The sequence below is a fragment of the Oncorhynchus clarkii genome, chromosome 24, assembly GCF_045791955.1.
Source record: "Oncorhynchus clarkii lewisi isolate Uvic-CL-2024 chromosome 24, UVic_Ocla_1.0, whole genome shotgun sequence".
NCBI classification, from domain to species: Eukaryota; Metazoa; Chordata; class Actinopteri; order Salmoniformes; family Salmonidae; genus Oncorhynchus; species Oncorhynchus clarkii.
This window is the reverse complement of record NC_092170.1, coordinates 23541050-23559154: the sequence shown is the minus strand read 5'-3', so window position 1 is coordinate 23559154 and position 18105 is coordinate 23541050. Positions and strand designations below refer to the sequence as shown.

The following is an 18105-nucleotide window of genomic DNA, read 5'->3' as shown; positions in this document are numbered from 1 at the left end:
ATTGAGCTTCAAGAAAGGGAAGAAAGCAATTTACGTTGGCACCATCTCTGGGAAATCTAGAGAAGTTGGCTGATTGTTCAAAAACGCCATCTGCTCCTTTCTTTGAACTTCCGATCAAAAGCTGTCAGCAAACTACACTGTCTTCCTCTTTTTTTAGCCATGCTGTTGTTGTCACCACCACTGCCATCATTACCAGCGCTGCTATTCCCAGCTCCCCTCCCACCATCTCCATTTCACTCTCACGATGAATCTAACTTAGCGGCCCTGCATTTTGATGGGCCTGTCGCGTGAAGCCTCAAATGAGCTCACTCCCACTCATGCATTTATACATCAAAGTGACAAACAGACTTCTTTATTAAGTGGCTGTGTCTGTCTGCATGAGGGTCAGGGGGCGACAAATTGGCATCCAGAGATCCCATCCCAGAGTCCCTCTCATCGGGTGTTTTGGCGGCCGTCACTCCCTTCCCCCTGTTCTCCAAGGACAGAGCTATCCAAGCAGAAGAGCCAAGTCACTCATATTATTCACTTACAAAAGACATAATGGCATCATGCCTCAAGGTCTCATAAGCGAGAGACAGTCGGGTGCTTCTCTCATTCGGGGAGGGTCAGTCTTCACAAGATGATTGACTTGAAAGAACTACCAATCAGTAATAAAATAGACAGCATTGGGTCAAGATGCCCTCAGACCTCACTAGCAGCTGAACATTTTTAGTTTGGTATTACAGAGTCCAAGCATGCTATAAGGATAATGTTGGCAAGGTAGTAGGCCCATGGTGGAAAAGCTCCCACCACAAAGCAAAGTAGCAGGGTAGACTGCCACCACCTCTACATCTGCCATTCTGCCTCTCTGCAGTTCCCTCTGCCTGCCAATTTGTCCTCCTAATTAGCTGGTCTTCCTGGATCCAGCATGTTGTTCCTACCTTCATTGGCCTGCAGGAGACCTGGCACGGGTGTGCGGGTTGTTGTGTGTTTGTAAGGCGGCATGGTGTCCCAAAAAGTCAAGGGAGCAGATGAGGGGTAAGCATGGCACCTGGACCACCCTCCCTCTGGGGTGCAGTGGCAGCTGAGCTTGCACAGAGCAGCTGCACAGTGTATTTCCCCTCCATACGCACGCACACACACACACACACACACACACACACACACACACACACACACACACACACACACACACACACACACACACACACACACACACACACACACAGGGATGTATGCACACTTGCGCGCAAGAACACACACACACACACATGGAAACACACACACACATCAAGGTCCTGTGTGGCACAGTTGGTAGAGCATGACGCTTGCAATGTCAGGGTTGTGGGTTTGATTCCCATGGGGGACCAGTAAGGAAAAGCAGGCACTCACTACTGTAAGTTGCTCAGGATAAGAGTGTCTTCTAAATGACTGAAATGTAATCTTCTTCTTACAACATTGGGAGGATTGGGCTGAGCAACAGCAATCTAAGTGTTCTCTCTGCTAGTGTCTGTGACACTGTAACCGCTGAATCCAAACAACTGGGCCCATGGATGCTACATTAGTGTAATTGCACATGGAGACAGGACACCATCCAAATATATATTTGCTGCACCTGCACCAAACCCACTCTAACCCCTGGGATCTCCCTATTTCTCTCCATGATAAATCAACTGCCATTTCTGCTACTTTGCTGATGTGCCTAAGGCTCTCCAAATGACATAACGACAGATGTGTAATTATTCTACTTTCTCAAAGTTTAAAGCTAGGGAGGTCTAAGGTCTGGAGAGTCTTTGGACCTTTCCAGTTTGAAATAATGATGTTGTAACATCTCGCTACACATTTCTATCATTCCTCATTCATGTATTCGTCTGTAGGCTGTAGGGTCAAGCCAAACTTATCATTGGAAACAACATCATGCCGTGGCAACTGCAATCATAATTCTGCAGATTTCTTTTAGAAATAAAGTAGTCAAAAGTTGACTTTATGTATCGTGAATGATGGTGAGTGAGAAAGTTACACAAGGTCAAAGATCATGTTAGCATGCTTTGGGGGTGTGTTCTTTGACCCTCAATAACTTCCTCACTCATAATTTTTCAGAATTCATTCAGGATTATCTGTAGTCATGGTAGCATCCACATACATGTAGAAGTGTTTAGAAACATATTCTATTCTTATTTACAATAAAAGTCTCTCCAAAATGACACAATACCTTAAAACATTCATTTTCTATTGGGCACAAAGTATGCTACAGTATGAACATGGGACCAAATACTAAACAAAATCTCTTTCTCTGAGCAATTCTGTGTATAAAATAATATAATTTCCCGCTTTTATTGGCAAACAATAGAGCTCCGTATTATAAAATCTTTATTTTATACAGTCATTATTGCTCATCTTTATCAAGGGTGTCAATAATTTTGAAACCCACTGTATGTAGATATGATTAGTCATATCATTTATGGATATGCACTCATAGAAAGCTTCCCTCTAGCTTCCATGCCACCCTCTTTCCCAGCAGAGTTAGATTTCATCAAGCAAAGTTGAATCAAGGACTTGATTGAATTAAAAGCAATCTACATAAGATAGATATGGAAACGGCTTGGACAGTTGCCACAGTAGACGTTAAAAGGCAGTAGTCCATTTGGATTGAAACAGCGGACATAGAGAAATGCGAGAGGGGCCATGCTCGTTGCTGCCGTGTTCCATTAGTGATATCAGACAACCTTTGAGTCTCCCCATGATGTTCAGCGATGGGGTTTATACTGAAAGACCATTGTTTTTTTAATCACTCAGACTGCCAGTGTTTGATGAGGCTTTTTGTCCCTCCAAACCCTTTACATACTTTACAGGCTATACCAATGGCCCTTTCATCAATGCTGGACTTCATTGAAAAAGCTTGCCTTATTTGAAATGTTTAATCTGAACATAAAGGAGGACCAAAGTGGAGGATTAACCATTTGCCTTCAGAAATGAAAAGCGATTAAAACGTATCTTCAAAAAGAATGCTATACCTTTGTCATTTAGATACATTTAATTGCTGTTTATTGAATTAACATAATCTATGTGTTTGCTATTTTAAGAGCAGTTTTAATTGTGTCTCCGTGTTTATTCATTTTTGCAATTATAACGGAGTGCTTAGCAGGCAAGTCACTGTTTCTATTAATCCTATTTTTTCAAATCGCCAATTACTGAAAAACTCATTATCAAGAGTTGCACTATTTGCTTTGATTTCATGTGTTTTTCTGGTATTTAATGTCTCTAATGAAGAAAAAAATAAGTATAGGTAGCGTATTTCCGCACCTGTGGTAACACAAGTTACTGTAGGGGAAATATGCTGGTCTATGTTCAATTAAAATGGCAAGCACGTTTCTGCAACCGCCCTAGATTACTGTAAGGCTGTTACGGGGGTATTTTCTAATTGGTTGTCTGTCTCTGGTGTGTGTCCATTCAGATTTGCCACTTGTCAATCTGTCAGTGGAGCCTCAGCCCATTCTGGAAGGAAACCTGGTCAAGTTCCACTGCTCAGCCAAGGCTAACCCGCCCGTCACACTGTACAGGTAAGATGACCAACAGTTGAAGTCGGAAGTTTACATACACCGTAGCCAAGTACATTTAAACTCAGTTGTTCACAATTCCTGACAATTCCTAGTAAAAATTCTCTGTTTTAGGTCAGTTAGGATCACCACTTTATTTTTTAAGAATGTGAAATGTCAGAATAATTGTAGAGATAATTAATTATTTCAGCTTTTATTTCTTTCATCACATTCTCAGTGGGTCAGAGTTTACATGATACCAAATACAAACTGAGTGTATTGTCCTAAAATTGTTTAACTTGGGTCAAACATTTTGGGTAGCCTTCCACAAGCCTCCCACAATAATTTGGGTAATTTGTTGGCCCATTCCTCCTGACAGAGCTGGTGTAACTGAGTCAGGTTTGTAGGCCTCTTTGCTCGCACATGCTTTTTCAGTTCTGCCCACACATTTTCTATATGATTGAGGTTAGGGCTTTGTGATGGCCACTCTAATACCTTGACTTTGTTGTCAGGTTATGTCTATATAGGACTCGTTAAACTGTGGATATAGATACTTTTGTACCTGTTTCCTCAAGCATCTTCACAAGGTCCTTTACTGTTGTTCTGGGATTGATTTGCACTTTTCACACCAAAGTACGTTCATCTCAAGTAGACAGAACGCGTCTCCTTCCTGAGTGGTATGACGGCTGCGTGGTCCAAATGTGTTTATACTTGCGTACTATTGTTTGTACAGATGAACGTGGTACCTTCAGGTGTAATGAAATTGCTCCCAAGGATGAATCAGAAGCTTCTAAAGCCATGACATCGTTTTCTGGAATTTTCCAAGCTGTTTAAAGGCACAGTCCATTTAGTGTATGTGAACTTCTGACCCACTGAAATTGTGATGCAGTGAGTTATAACTGTAATAATCTGTCTGTAAACAATTGTTGGAAAAATACTTGTGTCATGCACAAAGTAGATGTCCTAACCAACTTCCCAAAACTATAGTTTGTTAACATGAAATGTGTAGAGTGGTTGTAAAACAAGTTTTAATGACTCCAACCTAAGTGTATGTAAACTTCTGATTTCAACTCTACTTATGCTGTACATGCACAACTAATGTCTGTCTGTCTGTCTGTCTGTCTGTCTGTCTGTCTGTCTGTCTGTCTGTCTGTCTGTCTGTCTGTCTGTCTGTCTGTCTGTCTGTCTGTCTCCACCCCTCTCGTATGATTGTCTGTATCAGATTATTTTCACTCTGAACTTGGTTCCTTGAGAAGACTTTGAACATGCTGTCTGGGAATTTTACTCTAAACTCCATTAGTAGTCTCTAAATGAGAAATGTATCATAGCAAATTATTTGTGGGCCAGACATCCTGCATTATGCAATACCCCATAATGAGAAAGAAAAACACTGAAACAAACTTCATATGATATAAAAAGGTCCTCTCTGATAGATGTTGCTTATAGCAACACTTCAGTGTTGATGGTATTAATCACTGTCAGAGAATTCTTATGATGCCATGACACTATTAAATCTCTTGTCGATTTGGAAAATATTCACAGAGAGCTATACTGAGGAAAATCTAATGACAAATGTCCGTTGAAATTACTTCCCAGTCATGTACTTAAAGGCTAATGAATGCATTGACTTGCATGGCTTTTGTTTTGAGATATGTTGTCTACATACCCTGAAGATAGATACACTACGGGGAGTGGGAGAACAGCTGGTATTGTGTTGTATCTGATGAGGTTGTCAAGGTTACAAGGTCTCATGTTAAAAGGGCGACATGTGAGTTAGAGGACTGAAGGAGGGCTAGTGGACATTTGTGTGGAAGGAGTGGGTTGATCTTATGAACCTACGCTGAACCCATGTCTTATTCTATTTCGCAACACTTTTTGGATTCTGCCTGACAACTGCAAGCACACATTAAGAGACTTGATTTGGAGCACTGAGTTTTTCTATTCTCACCAGAAACATGAGATAGAAGTTATTTACTCTCATGAAATCTCACTTAGTCCTTGAAGAGGTGTAATGCCAAGGTGATTTGTCAAGACATGCTTTTCTGTGTGGGTTTTAAAACCAAGGGAAGAATAAGTGGAACAAAATCAATAGCGAAGGGAATTACCTGGCCGACATTGAGTATGAAGCTGTATTGGGAAATGAAATGGATCTACAACACACTCACAGGTGGCAAAACAGAGACATTTCTTTGATGGATTCTGCCCTTTAAAAAAACAGATATCAAAGCAAACAAGACTTGTGTTTGACTGTACAGCTATACACCAAAGGCAGGTCTTCTGCTACCATCACTGTGGAAATCAGTCTCTATTGTAGTGGGACCCAGATCATGTCTTCATTGAGATGACTTTTCGTTTGGCATGGAAAACCATGGGAGAATGGATTGAAAGAAGGAGAGGGGTAGAACTTCAGGCTGAAATAGGCACTCTCTAGAAGGATTTCACTAGTGTTAGCATCCAATACCACTTTGAGTTGAGTCAATTTGCATCTGAACCCACACTTCACTTCTGTTCAGAGGACTGTGAAATACATAACCTTTTTCTAATATGCAACAGTGCAGATTCATTTCTGATTCATTTTAGCACATGTTCTCATGAAGAACAATAGGTTATTTTATCTCCAGTCTGCCTCAGTCCACATGGGGTAGTGTTGGACTGTTTCTGTCTCCCAGGGAGAGCTCTCTACTGGGGAGTTGACTGAGGAGAACCCCCCTTGTCCCCCGGAGAGAGTTACAGCAGTGCAGAGCAGGGAGCTAGCGGTGTGGTGTGACCGTTAGTCAGCTCTAATACACCCTGTCTCTGGAGATCAGATATGGAACAAGGACAGGGCAGGCCTTGGAGTGATGGCCTCTCTGCCAATCTCCCCAGCCCGCCACTCTGCCATCCCATTCTCCACTTCAATAAGCACTTCACACACAGACAGAGCCAAGGTAGCAGAGGAGGAGTCAATGACATGGTGATTTCTATTCTCCATGATCTGCTGTGATTGGCCGGTCTAAGAATCTTGCTTACAAAAGCGAATGGAGAGCACTAACCCTGAGACAGATATCTCTCAGGCAGAGCCAGAACTCTAACTCCTGGGGGGAGAACATGTGTCTCAGGGATAGTGCTGAGTAGAGTATAGGGAGTGACCTAACGTAGCAGGCATAGAAAGACGCCTGAGCGGAGTTCCCATTTATATTTTTCAGGGAAATGGAAGTTAGGTTTAAAATACTGTATCTCTGAAGACCGGATGTTAATGTTTTTTGGCGAATTCGCATATTCTAGATATGGAGGGAAGTACTGTTGGAAGTAAGTTTGTGTTTTGATCTGAGTGTGTTAGTGTGAATAGAGGAATCATAAAACAATAGAGCTGTTATGGAATCTTCATTACCTAATGGAAGCAGAAGGGGCAATCAAAATACATCATATTCAACGCCATGGTGATAAATATACAAAGCTTTTTTTTCACTACTCAAAGCAGAGGAGCTCCAGAGAGGGACACGACAGAAGGTCCCTCGTCTGCGCATTCTACCACGCGACAACAAACACATCCCTCTCAACACACACCAAACACCATCACTAATTCTCCCCCCAGTTTAACAATTATGATGTTGTTGCTCGTTTCTAGATTTTTTTTGTCAGTTCTATCATCTATCTTTTCCTAGTCTGTGTCTCTGAGGCAGCTAATGAAGAAGTTTTACATCATGGCATTTTCCGTCAAGTTGTCTGTGGGCACCGCCACTGTTTGTTTTCCCCTGTGACTGGCTTTGTGCCACCCAGTGCATCCAGTCGACGAGGAAGACAGCGAGAGAGAAAAAAACAACAAAGCAACAGGCAAAGCAAATGAAATCCATCTTGTCTACACTGCTGGCATAAACACTTTGGCTGTACACACTATCTTGACTGGTGCCATGCCACTAATGCCAGTAATGTTTTAAAAATATACATACAGTACCAGTCAAAAGATTTGACACACCAACTAATTCAAGAGTTTTTCTAGATTTTTACTATTTTCTACTCATTCAAGGGTTTTTCTTTATTTTACTATTTTCTACATTGTAGAATAATAGTGAAGACATCAAAACTATGAAATAATACATACGGAATCATGTAGTAAACAAAAAAGTGTTAAACAAATCAAAAAATATTTTATATTTTATATTCTTCAAAGTAGCCACTCTTTGCCTTGATGACAACTTTGCACACTTAGCAATCTCTCAACCAGCTTCAACTGGAATGCTTTTCCAACAGTCTTGAATGAGTTTCCACATATGCTTAGCACTTGTTGGCTGCTTTTTCTTCACTCTGCGGTACAACTCATCCCAAACCATCTCAATTGGGTTGAGGTCGGGTGAATGTGGAGGCCAGGTCATCTGATGCAGCACTCCATCACCCTCCTTCTTGGTCAAAAAGCCTTAACACAGCCTGGAGGTGTGTTGGTTCATTGTCCTGTTGAAAAACAAATTAAATTCCCACTAAGCGCAAACCAGATGGGATGGTGTATCGCTGCAGAATGCTGTGGTAGCCATGCTGGTTAAGTGTGCCTTGAATTCTAAATAAATCATAGACAGTGTCACCAGCAAAGTAAACACACACCATCACACCTCCTCGTCCATGCTTCACGGTGGGAACCACACACACGGATATCATCCGTTCACCTACTCAGCGTCTCACAAAGACACGGCCGTTGGAACCATAAATCGCAAATTTGAACTCATCAGACCAAAGGACAGATTTTCATCAGTCTAATATCCATTGCTTGTGTTTCTTGGCCCAAGCAAGTCTCGTCTTTTTATCTGTGTCCTTTAGTAGTGGTTTCTTTGCAGCAATTTGACCATGAAGGCCTGATTCATGCAGTCTCCTCTAAACAGTTGATGTTGAGAAGTGTCTGTACTTCAACTCTGTGAAGCATTTATTTGGGCTGCAATTTCTGAGTCTGGTAACTCTAATGAACTTATCCTCTGTAGCAGAGGTAACTCTGGGTCTTCCTTTCCTGTGGCGGTCCTCATGAGAGCCAGTTTCATCATAGTGCTTGATGGTTTTTGTGACTGCACTTGAAAATTCTTCCAAAGTTTTTAACATTTTCCGGATTGACTGACCTTCATGTCTTAAAGTAATGGTGGACTGTTGTTTTTCTTTTCTTATTTGAGCTGTTCTTGCCATAATATGGATTTTGGTATTTTACCAAATAGGGCTATCTTCTGTATACCACCCCTACCTTGTCAGAACACAACTGATTGGCTGGAACGCATGAAGAAGCATTGAAATTCCTAAAATTAACTTTTAACAAGGCACACCTGTTAATTGAAATGCATTCCAGTTGACTATCTAATGAAGCTGGTTGATAGAATGCCAAGAGTGTGCCAAGCTGTCATCAAGGCAAAGGGTGGCTACTTTGAAGAATCTCAAATATAAAATATATTTAGATATTTTTAACAGTTTTTTGCTTACTGCATGATTCTATGTGTGTTATTTCATAGTTTTGAAGTCTTCACTATTATTCTACAATGTAGGAAATAGTAAAAATACAGAAAAACCCTTGAATGAGTAGGCGTGTCCAAACTTTTGACTGGTACTGTATATATATGTTTTACCTTCATTTAACTAGGCAAGTCAGTTAAGAACACATTCTTATTTACAATGACAGCCTACCAAAAGGCAAAAGGCCTCCTGCGGGGACAGGGGCTGGTATAAAACATTAAAATACAGTACAAAACACTCATCACGACAAGAGAGACACCACAACACTACATAAAGAGAGACCTAAGACAACAACATAGCATGGCAGCAACACATGACAACACAGCATGGTAGCAAAACAACATGGCATCAGCACAACATGGCGGCAGCAGCACAAAATACAGTATAACATTATTGGGCACCGACGAAAGGACAAAGGGCAAAAAGGTAGAGACAACAATACATCACGCGAGGTTAGCCGCAACTGGGAAGGTACAACACTGATGTTCTACCATGCTGTGATTTCGTTGTCAGGCGAACAGACGTCCTGGTTTTATTTGAATTGTAAGGCACCAAACTGACAGTCACATCATCTCTGCTCATGTCCCCTTCCTCATGGCAGACAGTATATTGAAATGTCATTCACAATGTTTCGAAACTACAGACAATGTTTTTGTTCTCCCTGCTAATATTGGGCATTTTGTCATATTATGTCAAACAAAGAGACATTTCTGTGTAATTTCATAGACACATTTCATTCAAGAAACATCAGGGTGCGATTTGATCAAAGCATCGTTATGAAAGTCTCTACATTCCATTGAAATAAGTATTTTGATATATTCAACATTATGAATATTCAAATGAGCAACATAATCTGTGCTGTGGTGTACTTAACCATGCCAATAATAATAATCATTTATTTTATATGTTAATGACATAGATAGCTGTTTAATTTGATTTAATTCAGTTTACCATTGCTATCCCCTTAATCATATCAGTGAGAGAGAACAAGGTTGTTCTTTCTTTGGTACACACTGATTTCACTGTTATTGCCACACACACACACACACACACACACACACACACACACACACACACACACACACACACACACACACACACACACACACATATACCTGACTTGCACCTCATAGTGTGACCTAAATCCCTGAATAGGTCCCGGTGGTAAGTGAGCTGTTGAGTAAGTTCTCGCTGGCCACTCTGCCCTCCCAGAGGAGATGCAGGTGTCTGATGGATGCAGAGCTGGCTATGTTTAGACTCTCTTGGATGGGGACCAGCACACCAGCGGATCTCTCACACTCCCTGCAGGCACTAGCATTCTGTCTCTGCTCTCTCTGCACTGTGGACCTCCCAGCCCTGGCAGCCTCACACTCCCTGCAGGCACTAGCATTCTGTCTCTGCTCTCTCTGCATTGTGGACCTCCCAGCACTTGCAGCCTCACAATCCAATTGGGAGAGACCTGCTGGACAACTTCTGTGCTTCACTCACTGTAACTCCTCCAGTACTCTAGCGACCATACACTCTCAGTCACAGCCTGTGGAGAGTCATTCATCATCCGACACTGAGATTCAGAGGGCATTGATGATCGCTGTCATCACGAGCACATTTACTGACATTGTCTAGTGAATTCTTATCTAATATTCATAGACAGTGTGTTGTGAGATTTAGAAACCATCATCATCATTATTATAGTCATTATCATTATCTTTTATTATATATTTTGTGTACAGAATTGTTTTCTTGAGGGACAATACCTACAGAACGCTGTGTGTAGCTTACTGCAACTGTAATAATACCTTTTCCTAAATCCAGCACATTCTCCTCCTGGATCAATTACATAAGGAAGGGACAGATGAGCCAAGCATACCCATCTGCCTTCACAGGTGTCCCTGTGCATATTAAGCTGACAGTGCTCTAAGTGACTTCATATTTCACACAGTGAAAAACTTGCTCCTACAGTGTGGAAACATAGTCTCCTCGGCAGCACAATGTGCAGCAGAGAATATCAACTGGAGCCAATTAGAAAGGTGCTTCACTTCACTTGCTGAATGAATGAGGTCTATTCTCATTTAAATTAAACTACTCCTATCAAGCATAGACCAAGGCTTCACTCATGGCTAACAAATGAGTCCCTTATCCCTGGAATACTGCAAGTTCCCGATCCCTGGAATACTGCACAGTGCACCCTGTGCTCTTGGGTGTGAAAATGGATCCATGTTTTGTGACAGCTAGAAGTTCAAAGGTTATCTTCGCCCATATCAGCATGCAAACACATCTCTGTCTGGGTAAGGTGAGAGGTTTAGGAGAATATAGAGTTGTATGTCCCAAAATACCTTGTAAATGTTCCAGAGAAGAAGCCCCATACATCCACTCATGCCTTGGCTCACTTTAATAAATGGTCCCTGTCTCCCACAGCAACAGGGAGCCATCCGGTATGGCATGCTGAGCAAGACAGAAGTGATGACATAAGAAAAGTATTAACCCAGCAGTTGAGAGAAAACATCCCTCTGACAGATGCCTCCAACACAAACGGATGTTCTTCGCCCAATCCTGTGTCAATTGATTAACATCAGGTGCCTTTATGTGCATACAGTATGTGTCAGCCGGCATCATCAGTGGGTACTGTCGCGTCTTTGGCATCATTAAACTGAAGACTTATTTTTATCAAATAAATTCTCTGTAATTATTATTACGTGATTAAACTAACTTAATCATGTAAATGTAAATAACTAGGAAGTCAGGGCACCAAGGAAAATATTTAAATTACAAAGTTATAATTTTCCTAATATAACTTTCAGATATTTTAATATCTGATCAATTACTCTCCTAATTACTGAATTATTATTTACCTCACGTTAGTCTCATTCCAAATGTCGTAAATTGTTGGCTACCTGCACGAACCCAGTCTTCACTATGAATCATCCATACATCAATTGTCTTAAATAACTTATTTACTAACTAAATAATCACAGGAATGCATAAACAAACAAACAGTAGATATAGTTACAAGGAAAATATAGCGGAGTTTCCCTAGTGGGATAAACCGGTATTGTGGCTTGGTGGACAAAAGGGAAGTGGGGGTCACTGAGATAAAAGACACTACAAAGTTGATAATTATAACAATTGAAATGCTAATCCTTTGCACATGAACACTCACACAGTCGGGAATAATTTTAATCAATATATATATATTTACGCTCAGTGTGTTGTTGTGATCTCTGTTGGAAAGTTTGCATCTGTTGGAGAGTTTGTCCACCCTCTTTCTCTCTGTGGTGGTTAGAATAGATAGTTAAGATTAACATTCAGCAATGTTGTTTCGGCGGTTGTCGGTCTTCGCATTCAATGTACCGAATTCCTAGCTGCAGACTAGTAATTAGTATCAAAGATTTGTTCTTATTCTGTCGGTATCGATAGTCTCAGAGTTTAACCACGTGGTATGGTTAAGAGATTCAGCAATCTACTCAAACCTTAACTCCCTCTGTGATGAGGTACTGGTCTGAGGGATGGTGCAGAGGTCTGGGGATCTGGGGATGGTGCAGAGAGAGGGGGATGGTGCTCGCTGTACCCAAGAGGGAAACATCATGACACTACCATACAGTACGTGTCAGCTGGCATCATTGGGGGGGACTCTACCATACAGTACATGTCAGCTGGCATCATTGGGGGGACTCTACCATACAGTACGTGTCATCTGGCATCATTGGGGGGGACTCTACCATACAGTATGTGTCTGCCGGCATCATTGGGGGGGCCTCTACCATACAGTACGTGTCAGCCGGGCATCTTTAGGGGTACTCTACCATACAGTACGTGTCTGCCGGCATCATTGGGGGGACTCTACCATACAGTACGTGTCAGCCGGGCATCTTTAGGGGTACTCTGCCATACAGTACGTGTCTGCCGGCATCTTTATGGGGGACTCTACCATACAGTACGTGTCAGCCGGCATCATTGGGAGGACTCTACCATACAGTACGTGTCAGCCGGCATCATTGGGGGGGACTCTACCATACAGTACGTGTCTTCCGGCATCATTGGGGGGACTCTACCATACGGTACGTGTCAGCCGGCATCTTTAGGGGGGACTCTACCATACAGTACGTGTCTGCCGGCATCATTGGGGGGACTCTACCATACAGTACGTGTCTGCCGGCATCATTGGGGGGACTCTACCATACAGTACGTGTCAGCCGGCATCTTTAGGGGGGACTCTACCATACAGTAAAAATCAGCTGGCATCGTCAGGAGGGGCTCTACCTATTTGTCATTTTGTGATTAGTTTGTCTAAGCCACTCTGCGCTCTGTTCTGCTCCGCTCGTCATAATGAAGAACGTGCTGTCTGCTCCCCCAGTCAATGAGATGCTTGTGACGTCACAGCATTAATGGCTGCCACAAAAACATGATGAAGCCAGCAGACAGCCTGCACAGGAATGATTTATTCAGAGAACAATGTGACATTGACAGGGAGGGAGAGAAACTGTCTTAATGTTTTATCCCACCCTCTTCTCCCCTCATCCTCCCATCATTCAGACAAATGCCATCCTCCCTCACTGATGACCGGAACTGAAACATTATAAATCAGAAGCAACCCATTCTTCATACTGGTCTGGTGCTAGTACAAATTGTCTTTCCACTGCAGGTATTCTGTGCCCTCAGCAGATTATTTCCTGACCACCATTAACCAGGCGACCATAGGTCAATGTTAAGGTCAAAGCAAGTTGCAAATAACAGTTTCTTATCAGATCACCCCTCTCATGCAAGGTCTCCTCTCTCTCGCTCTCACTCTCTGTGTATTGCCCTTTGCTACAGGTGGGCCAAAGGGGGCAACGTGATCAAGGAGTTCTCTGGGGACACTTATGAGGTCATTGTGGACCACTCCTTCTTCACTGAGCCTGTCTCCTGTGAGGTCACCAACCCTCTGGGCAGCACCAACATCAGCCGCAACGTCGACGTCTACTGTGAGTGCTACTAATGTGTTGCTCTTTCTGTGGTGATGTCCAGCCAACGTTATGCATCCTATTTAGATTATAGACATTCTGTATCTGACCGTAAATAGAGTATTCTGTTGTGCTGCTGGTGGTGTATATACTAGATGCTGACTGGGTGGCTCTCTGTGTTCTGGCAGTTGGTCCACGCATGGCTGCAGAGCCCCAGTCCTTACAGGTGGATCTGGGGTCTGATGCTGTGTTCAACTGTGCCTGGACTGGAAACCCCTCCCTCACAATCGTCTGGATGAAGAGGGGCTCTGGAGTGGTATGTATTTCCATATTCAATGTCTTTCACCATTCATTGTATGTGTTTTGACTAGGTGCAATACACTATAGATTGGAACAATCAGGTTAGCCAATGCTTTCAATGTCATTTACTTTATAGTGATATATTTTCCACAACCACGCTCATATCATGCTGGCCACAGCAGTAAATTCATTAATTATTCTATTTGAAAACGTAAAATATCTAACACTATAGGTAATTCAGGTTTCATGTGACCAAGCAGTGCCCTTTGAGCTTAAATAATTTTTTTTCAAAGTCTCATTAGCCAAAAAATCCAGAGAAAGCTAGCGGTTCAGGCTCGTTAGTGCCCCTGCTCCCTGAATCCTGGCTGGAGATGTGTTGAGGTGAGCATAGGGGCATGCAATTGATCTGCCAGCCAGGCTCATTCCTCAACTCCGTATACGTCAACCATCAGAGCCTGGAGATCAAAACCGCCCCTCTCTCATATGAGCCTGGTCCCAAATTGGATTTTAATAATAGAAGAGAGTTGGCCTTAAAGTCGTTAAGAGGAGCCCGGGCTACTATGTGCTGCCTCAAACGTGAAGGTGACCTCTTGCTGCTAATTCAGTGAACCTTAACCTCCGTGTGGCAGGTACTAAGCAATGAGAACATCCTGACACTCAAGGCTGTGAGGCAGGAAGATGCTGGGAAATATGTGTGCCGTGCCGTGGTCCCGCGAGTCGGCGCCGGGGAGAAGGAGGTTTCTCTCACCGTCAACGGTAAGTGTCATGCAGGTGAGGAATGTTTTGGGAGGTTTGGGGGTCACATCTGCTAAGAAGAAAGTAATTTGTCACTGGTTTACACACGAAAACACATCTTCGCACCAAGGACTCTCCAACATTGCAGTGAAAGGAGAAAGTTTGCCATTTGGGCCTCAGTCTGTCCAGGTATTTAAGCTCTGAATAAATCTTTGTGGTGAGGCCATCTCTCAACGTATTTACGATAGAAGAAGGGTTCAAATTCAGCTCTGCAGACACCTCTGCTACAGTGTAGTAGACTACAGCAGAGAGATTCACAGCATCATTGAAACTGCAAGCATAGTAACAGATGCGATAAAAATTAATTTCCTTTACACTTTATTTTCCATTATGTTTCATCAGTCCTTATTAAAAAAGACACAGGGATGGATGGATAAATATAGCTAGCACATCCAGGATGTAGCCTTATGTTCCTTAAGACAGGAAATGTGCTTTAATGCAGATTAGATTCTGAAGGAGGTTGGCGTTTTCAGGCAGTGACTGACTAATGTATGTCGGGGAATGGAATGGTGGGAGACCCGGCAACTCTCAGACAAATGACTTCATTAACACCGCTTGGTATTCACAGAGCGCGCATTAGCTTTGCGGCAGCCTTTAGTGGCAGAATTGACACGTTCTTTAAAGGATTTTTTCTCACCACGTCCGTTTGCATGGGGTGATAGATAGAAGAAAGGATGTTGAGATGAATGTTTAGCTGAGGTATTGTCCTCAACAATATACTGGATATCTTGAACGCAAACGTACAATGTCTGTCGTTAGCGGCGTTGCTGCTAGATTGGGACTGAACATACATCAAGTACCAAACATGACTTATTTTCAAACTTGCACAGTAGCTGTGCAAAAGATAATGACATGTATGCCCTCTTCGGCATTGGATTGCAACCACTAGTGTGTGCTGTGAGATCCTTTTCTATCTATCGCCTAGTTCTGTTCAGGATCAGAGCTCCACTAGTATGGAGCAAAGTCATTCCTAATTAACATCTTAACAGTTTTGCTTCATCCCAGCTTCAATTTTTACTGTCTGGACTAGTAAACAAAATCTCTGTTCAAGTTTATTTTTCCATTTAATGTGTACTTTCTTTTATGTACTACAATCTATGGGGATTGCATAACTTCTGTGTACAACACTATACAAAGAGAATATACATTGTTTTCATGAAGACAATATGATAACAGAATTCACAGGACACTCATCATGAAAAATAACAACGCGGAAAATGTTTACATGGTCTCTGTAGACTTCAGTCAAGTGTTACCCACTTCTTCATTGGTCTTTGACTTCTCTTTTGTTTTGTTATGTTCTCCTGTTCTTCTGCCCCTCTTGCCTCACGGCCTGAATCTGTCTCAGACATTATTAAAAAGCCACATCATTTTTTTACATTTGAATAATTTAAATCCACGCTTTCTGAAAACCACAGAAGGGGTCCTCAGTCAAAATGTTCACATTTCTACCCTACCAAGTCCTCTCAGTGAATCCGATTGTCAAGCCGACAAAGTACAAACAGAGTCTTTGAAGTTGTAGCACGTGGAAAGGACTCTCTGACGGTTTGCTGCTTGATTGTTTTAAGTTGTCGTCTTTATCCTCCTCAGCCCTCATCAACCTGCAGTCTTTGACATCCAATAGGAACCATTTGGCTCTGACAGTGGGAGAAAGTCATGAATGATGACCGTGCATTTTGGAAGAATGCCTTGAATTTGTGTCAGAAAGACTGAGGAATACTCAAGAGTATATGCTCAGTGTGGGGGAGTGTGTGTGTGTATGTGTTTGATGTTTTGCTATTTGCTTCCCGTCGCTTATGCCTGGATCATTTTACCCAAACAATTAAAATCCATGTGTTTAGAATTTGTCAATATGTTCTTTCCTCCATTGCATGTCAATGACTCCCACTGTGCAGCAACACAGACAAGAGAATCCTCTCCTTCCCTGGGGACTGGTGTAATTTAATTGTAATCAAACAGCTAGCAGGGGAGGCAGTTTATGTTGAAGTCACTAATGGATACATATTGCTCACCCTAGTTTAACATCCTCACACAGTCAGTCTGAGCTTCAATATTTGTTTGAGTGAAGTTATTGTGTTGTGCTTATTCTTTTGATCGTATGTTCAATGCATCCTGATACATTTTACGCACACAGGGAAGAAAAACTAGTAGGTACAGTATATGTGTGAATATATGCATGAGATTGGTGGGGTGCATGTGTTGTTGTCTCTATCAAAGAAAATATATATAATATATTTGAATGAGTGTTGGTTCGTAGAGGTTTGAGTCCGTCCATATTTCCACGTGTATGTCTTGGTAGGTGTGTGTTACTGTCCTGCCTGTCTGCCTGCCTGCCTGCCTGCCTGCCTGCCTGCCTGCCTGCCTGCCTGCCTGTCTGTCTGTCTGTCTGTCTGTCTGTCTGTCTGTCTGTCTGTCTGTCTGTATGTATGTATGTCTAAGCAGATGTCAGGCAGCCCAGGGAGAGGGAGCACATTAACACATTAATGGAGAAAGAGGCCCGATGAGCCTTTTAGTCTCCCACAGGGCATCTTGTTGTTTAAGTTATTTTTTTCTCCCCGGGACATAGTCTTTATATGCTCAATAAATTAGCATTTAATTCCTTCTCCAAGTGCCAAGACAGACATTTAAAAAACCAGATCAAATGAATAATTCAGCAGAGAAATGCCATTCACATGGATGTGACAGAGTAACACAGTAACACAGCTCTGAGGTGCTTTGAAATGAACTGTTGCAAGGAAGCACAAAATGACACATCTTTTCAAAGCTCAGACTATACTTCCAACTCTGTTTGGAAATGCAAGGCCTGGTCTCGACAAGGTGATGAACAAACGATAACAAAGATTCCGATTGTGAGGCGGCCCACTCCATAGCCTCCCCGCCTCTCTAAACAAAAGTCTCCTACCGTATCGACTGTGTCCACTGACAGTTGGAGCAGTGTAGTTGTGCTACTCACACCACCCACCAACTCCCTCTCTCTCTGATCACACAGTCTCTACACACACACACACACACACACACACACACACACACACACACACACACACACACACACACACACACACACACACACACACACACACACACACACACACACACAC

The 18105-nt window shown here is 42.4% G+C and overlaps 1 protein-coding gene across 1 annotated transcript in view; it reads left to right on the top strand.

Annotated features, from left to right (window-relative positions):
* LOC139382969 (kin of IRRE-like protein 3) overlaps positions 1-18105 on the top strand; it is a 212693-nt gene that overhangs the window by 177869 nt on the left and 16719 nt on the right. Inside the window, exons 6-9 of the mRNA XM_071127248.1 lie at positions 3434-3539; positions 13785-13933; positions 14101-14228; positions 14842-14968. Of these exons, the coding sequence (XP_070983349.1) occupies positions 3434-3539; positions 13785-13933; positions 14101-14228; positions 14842-14968 (510 nt within the window). The remainder of the gene's footprint in view (positions 1-3433; positions 3540-13784; positions 13934-14100; positions 14229-14841; positions 14969-18105) is intronic.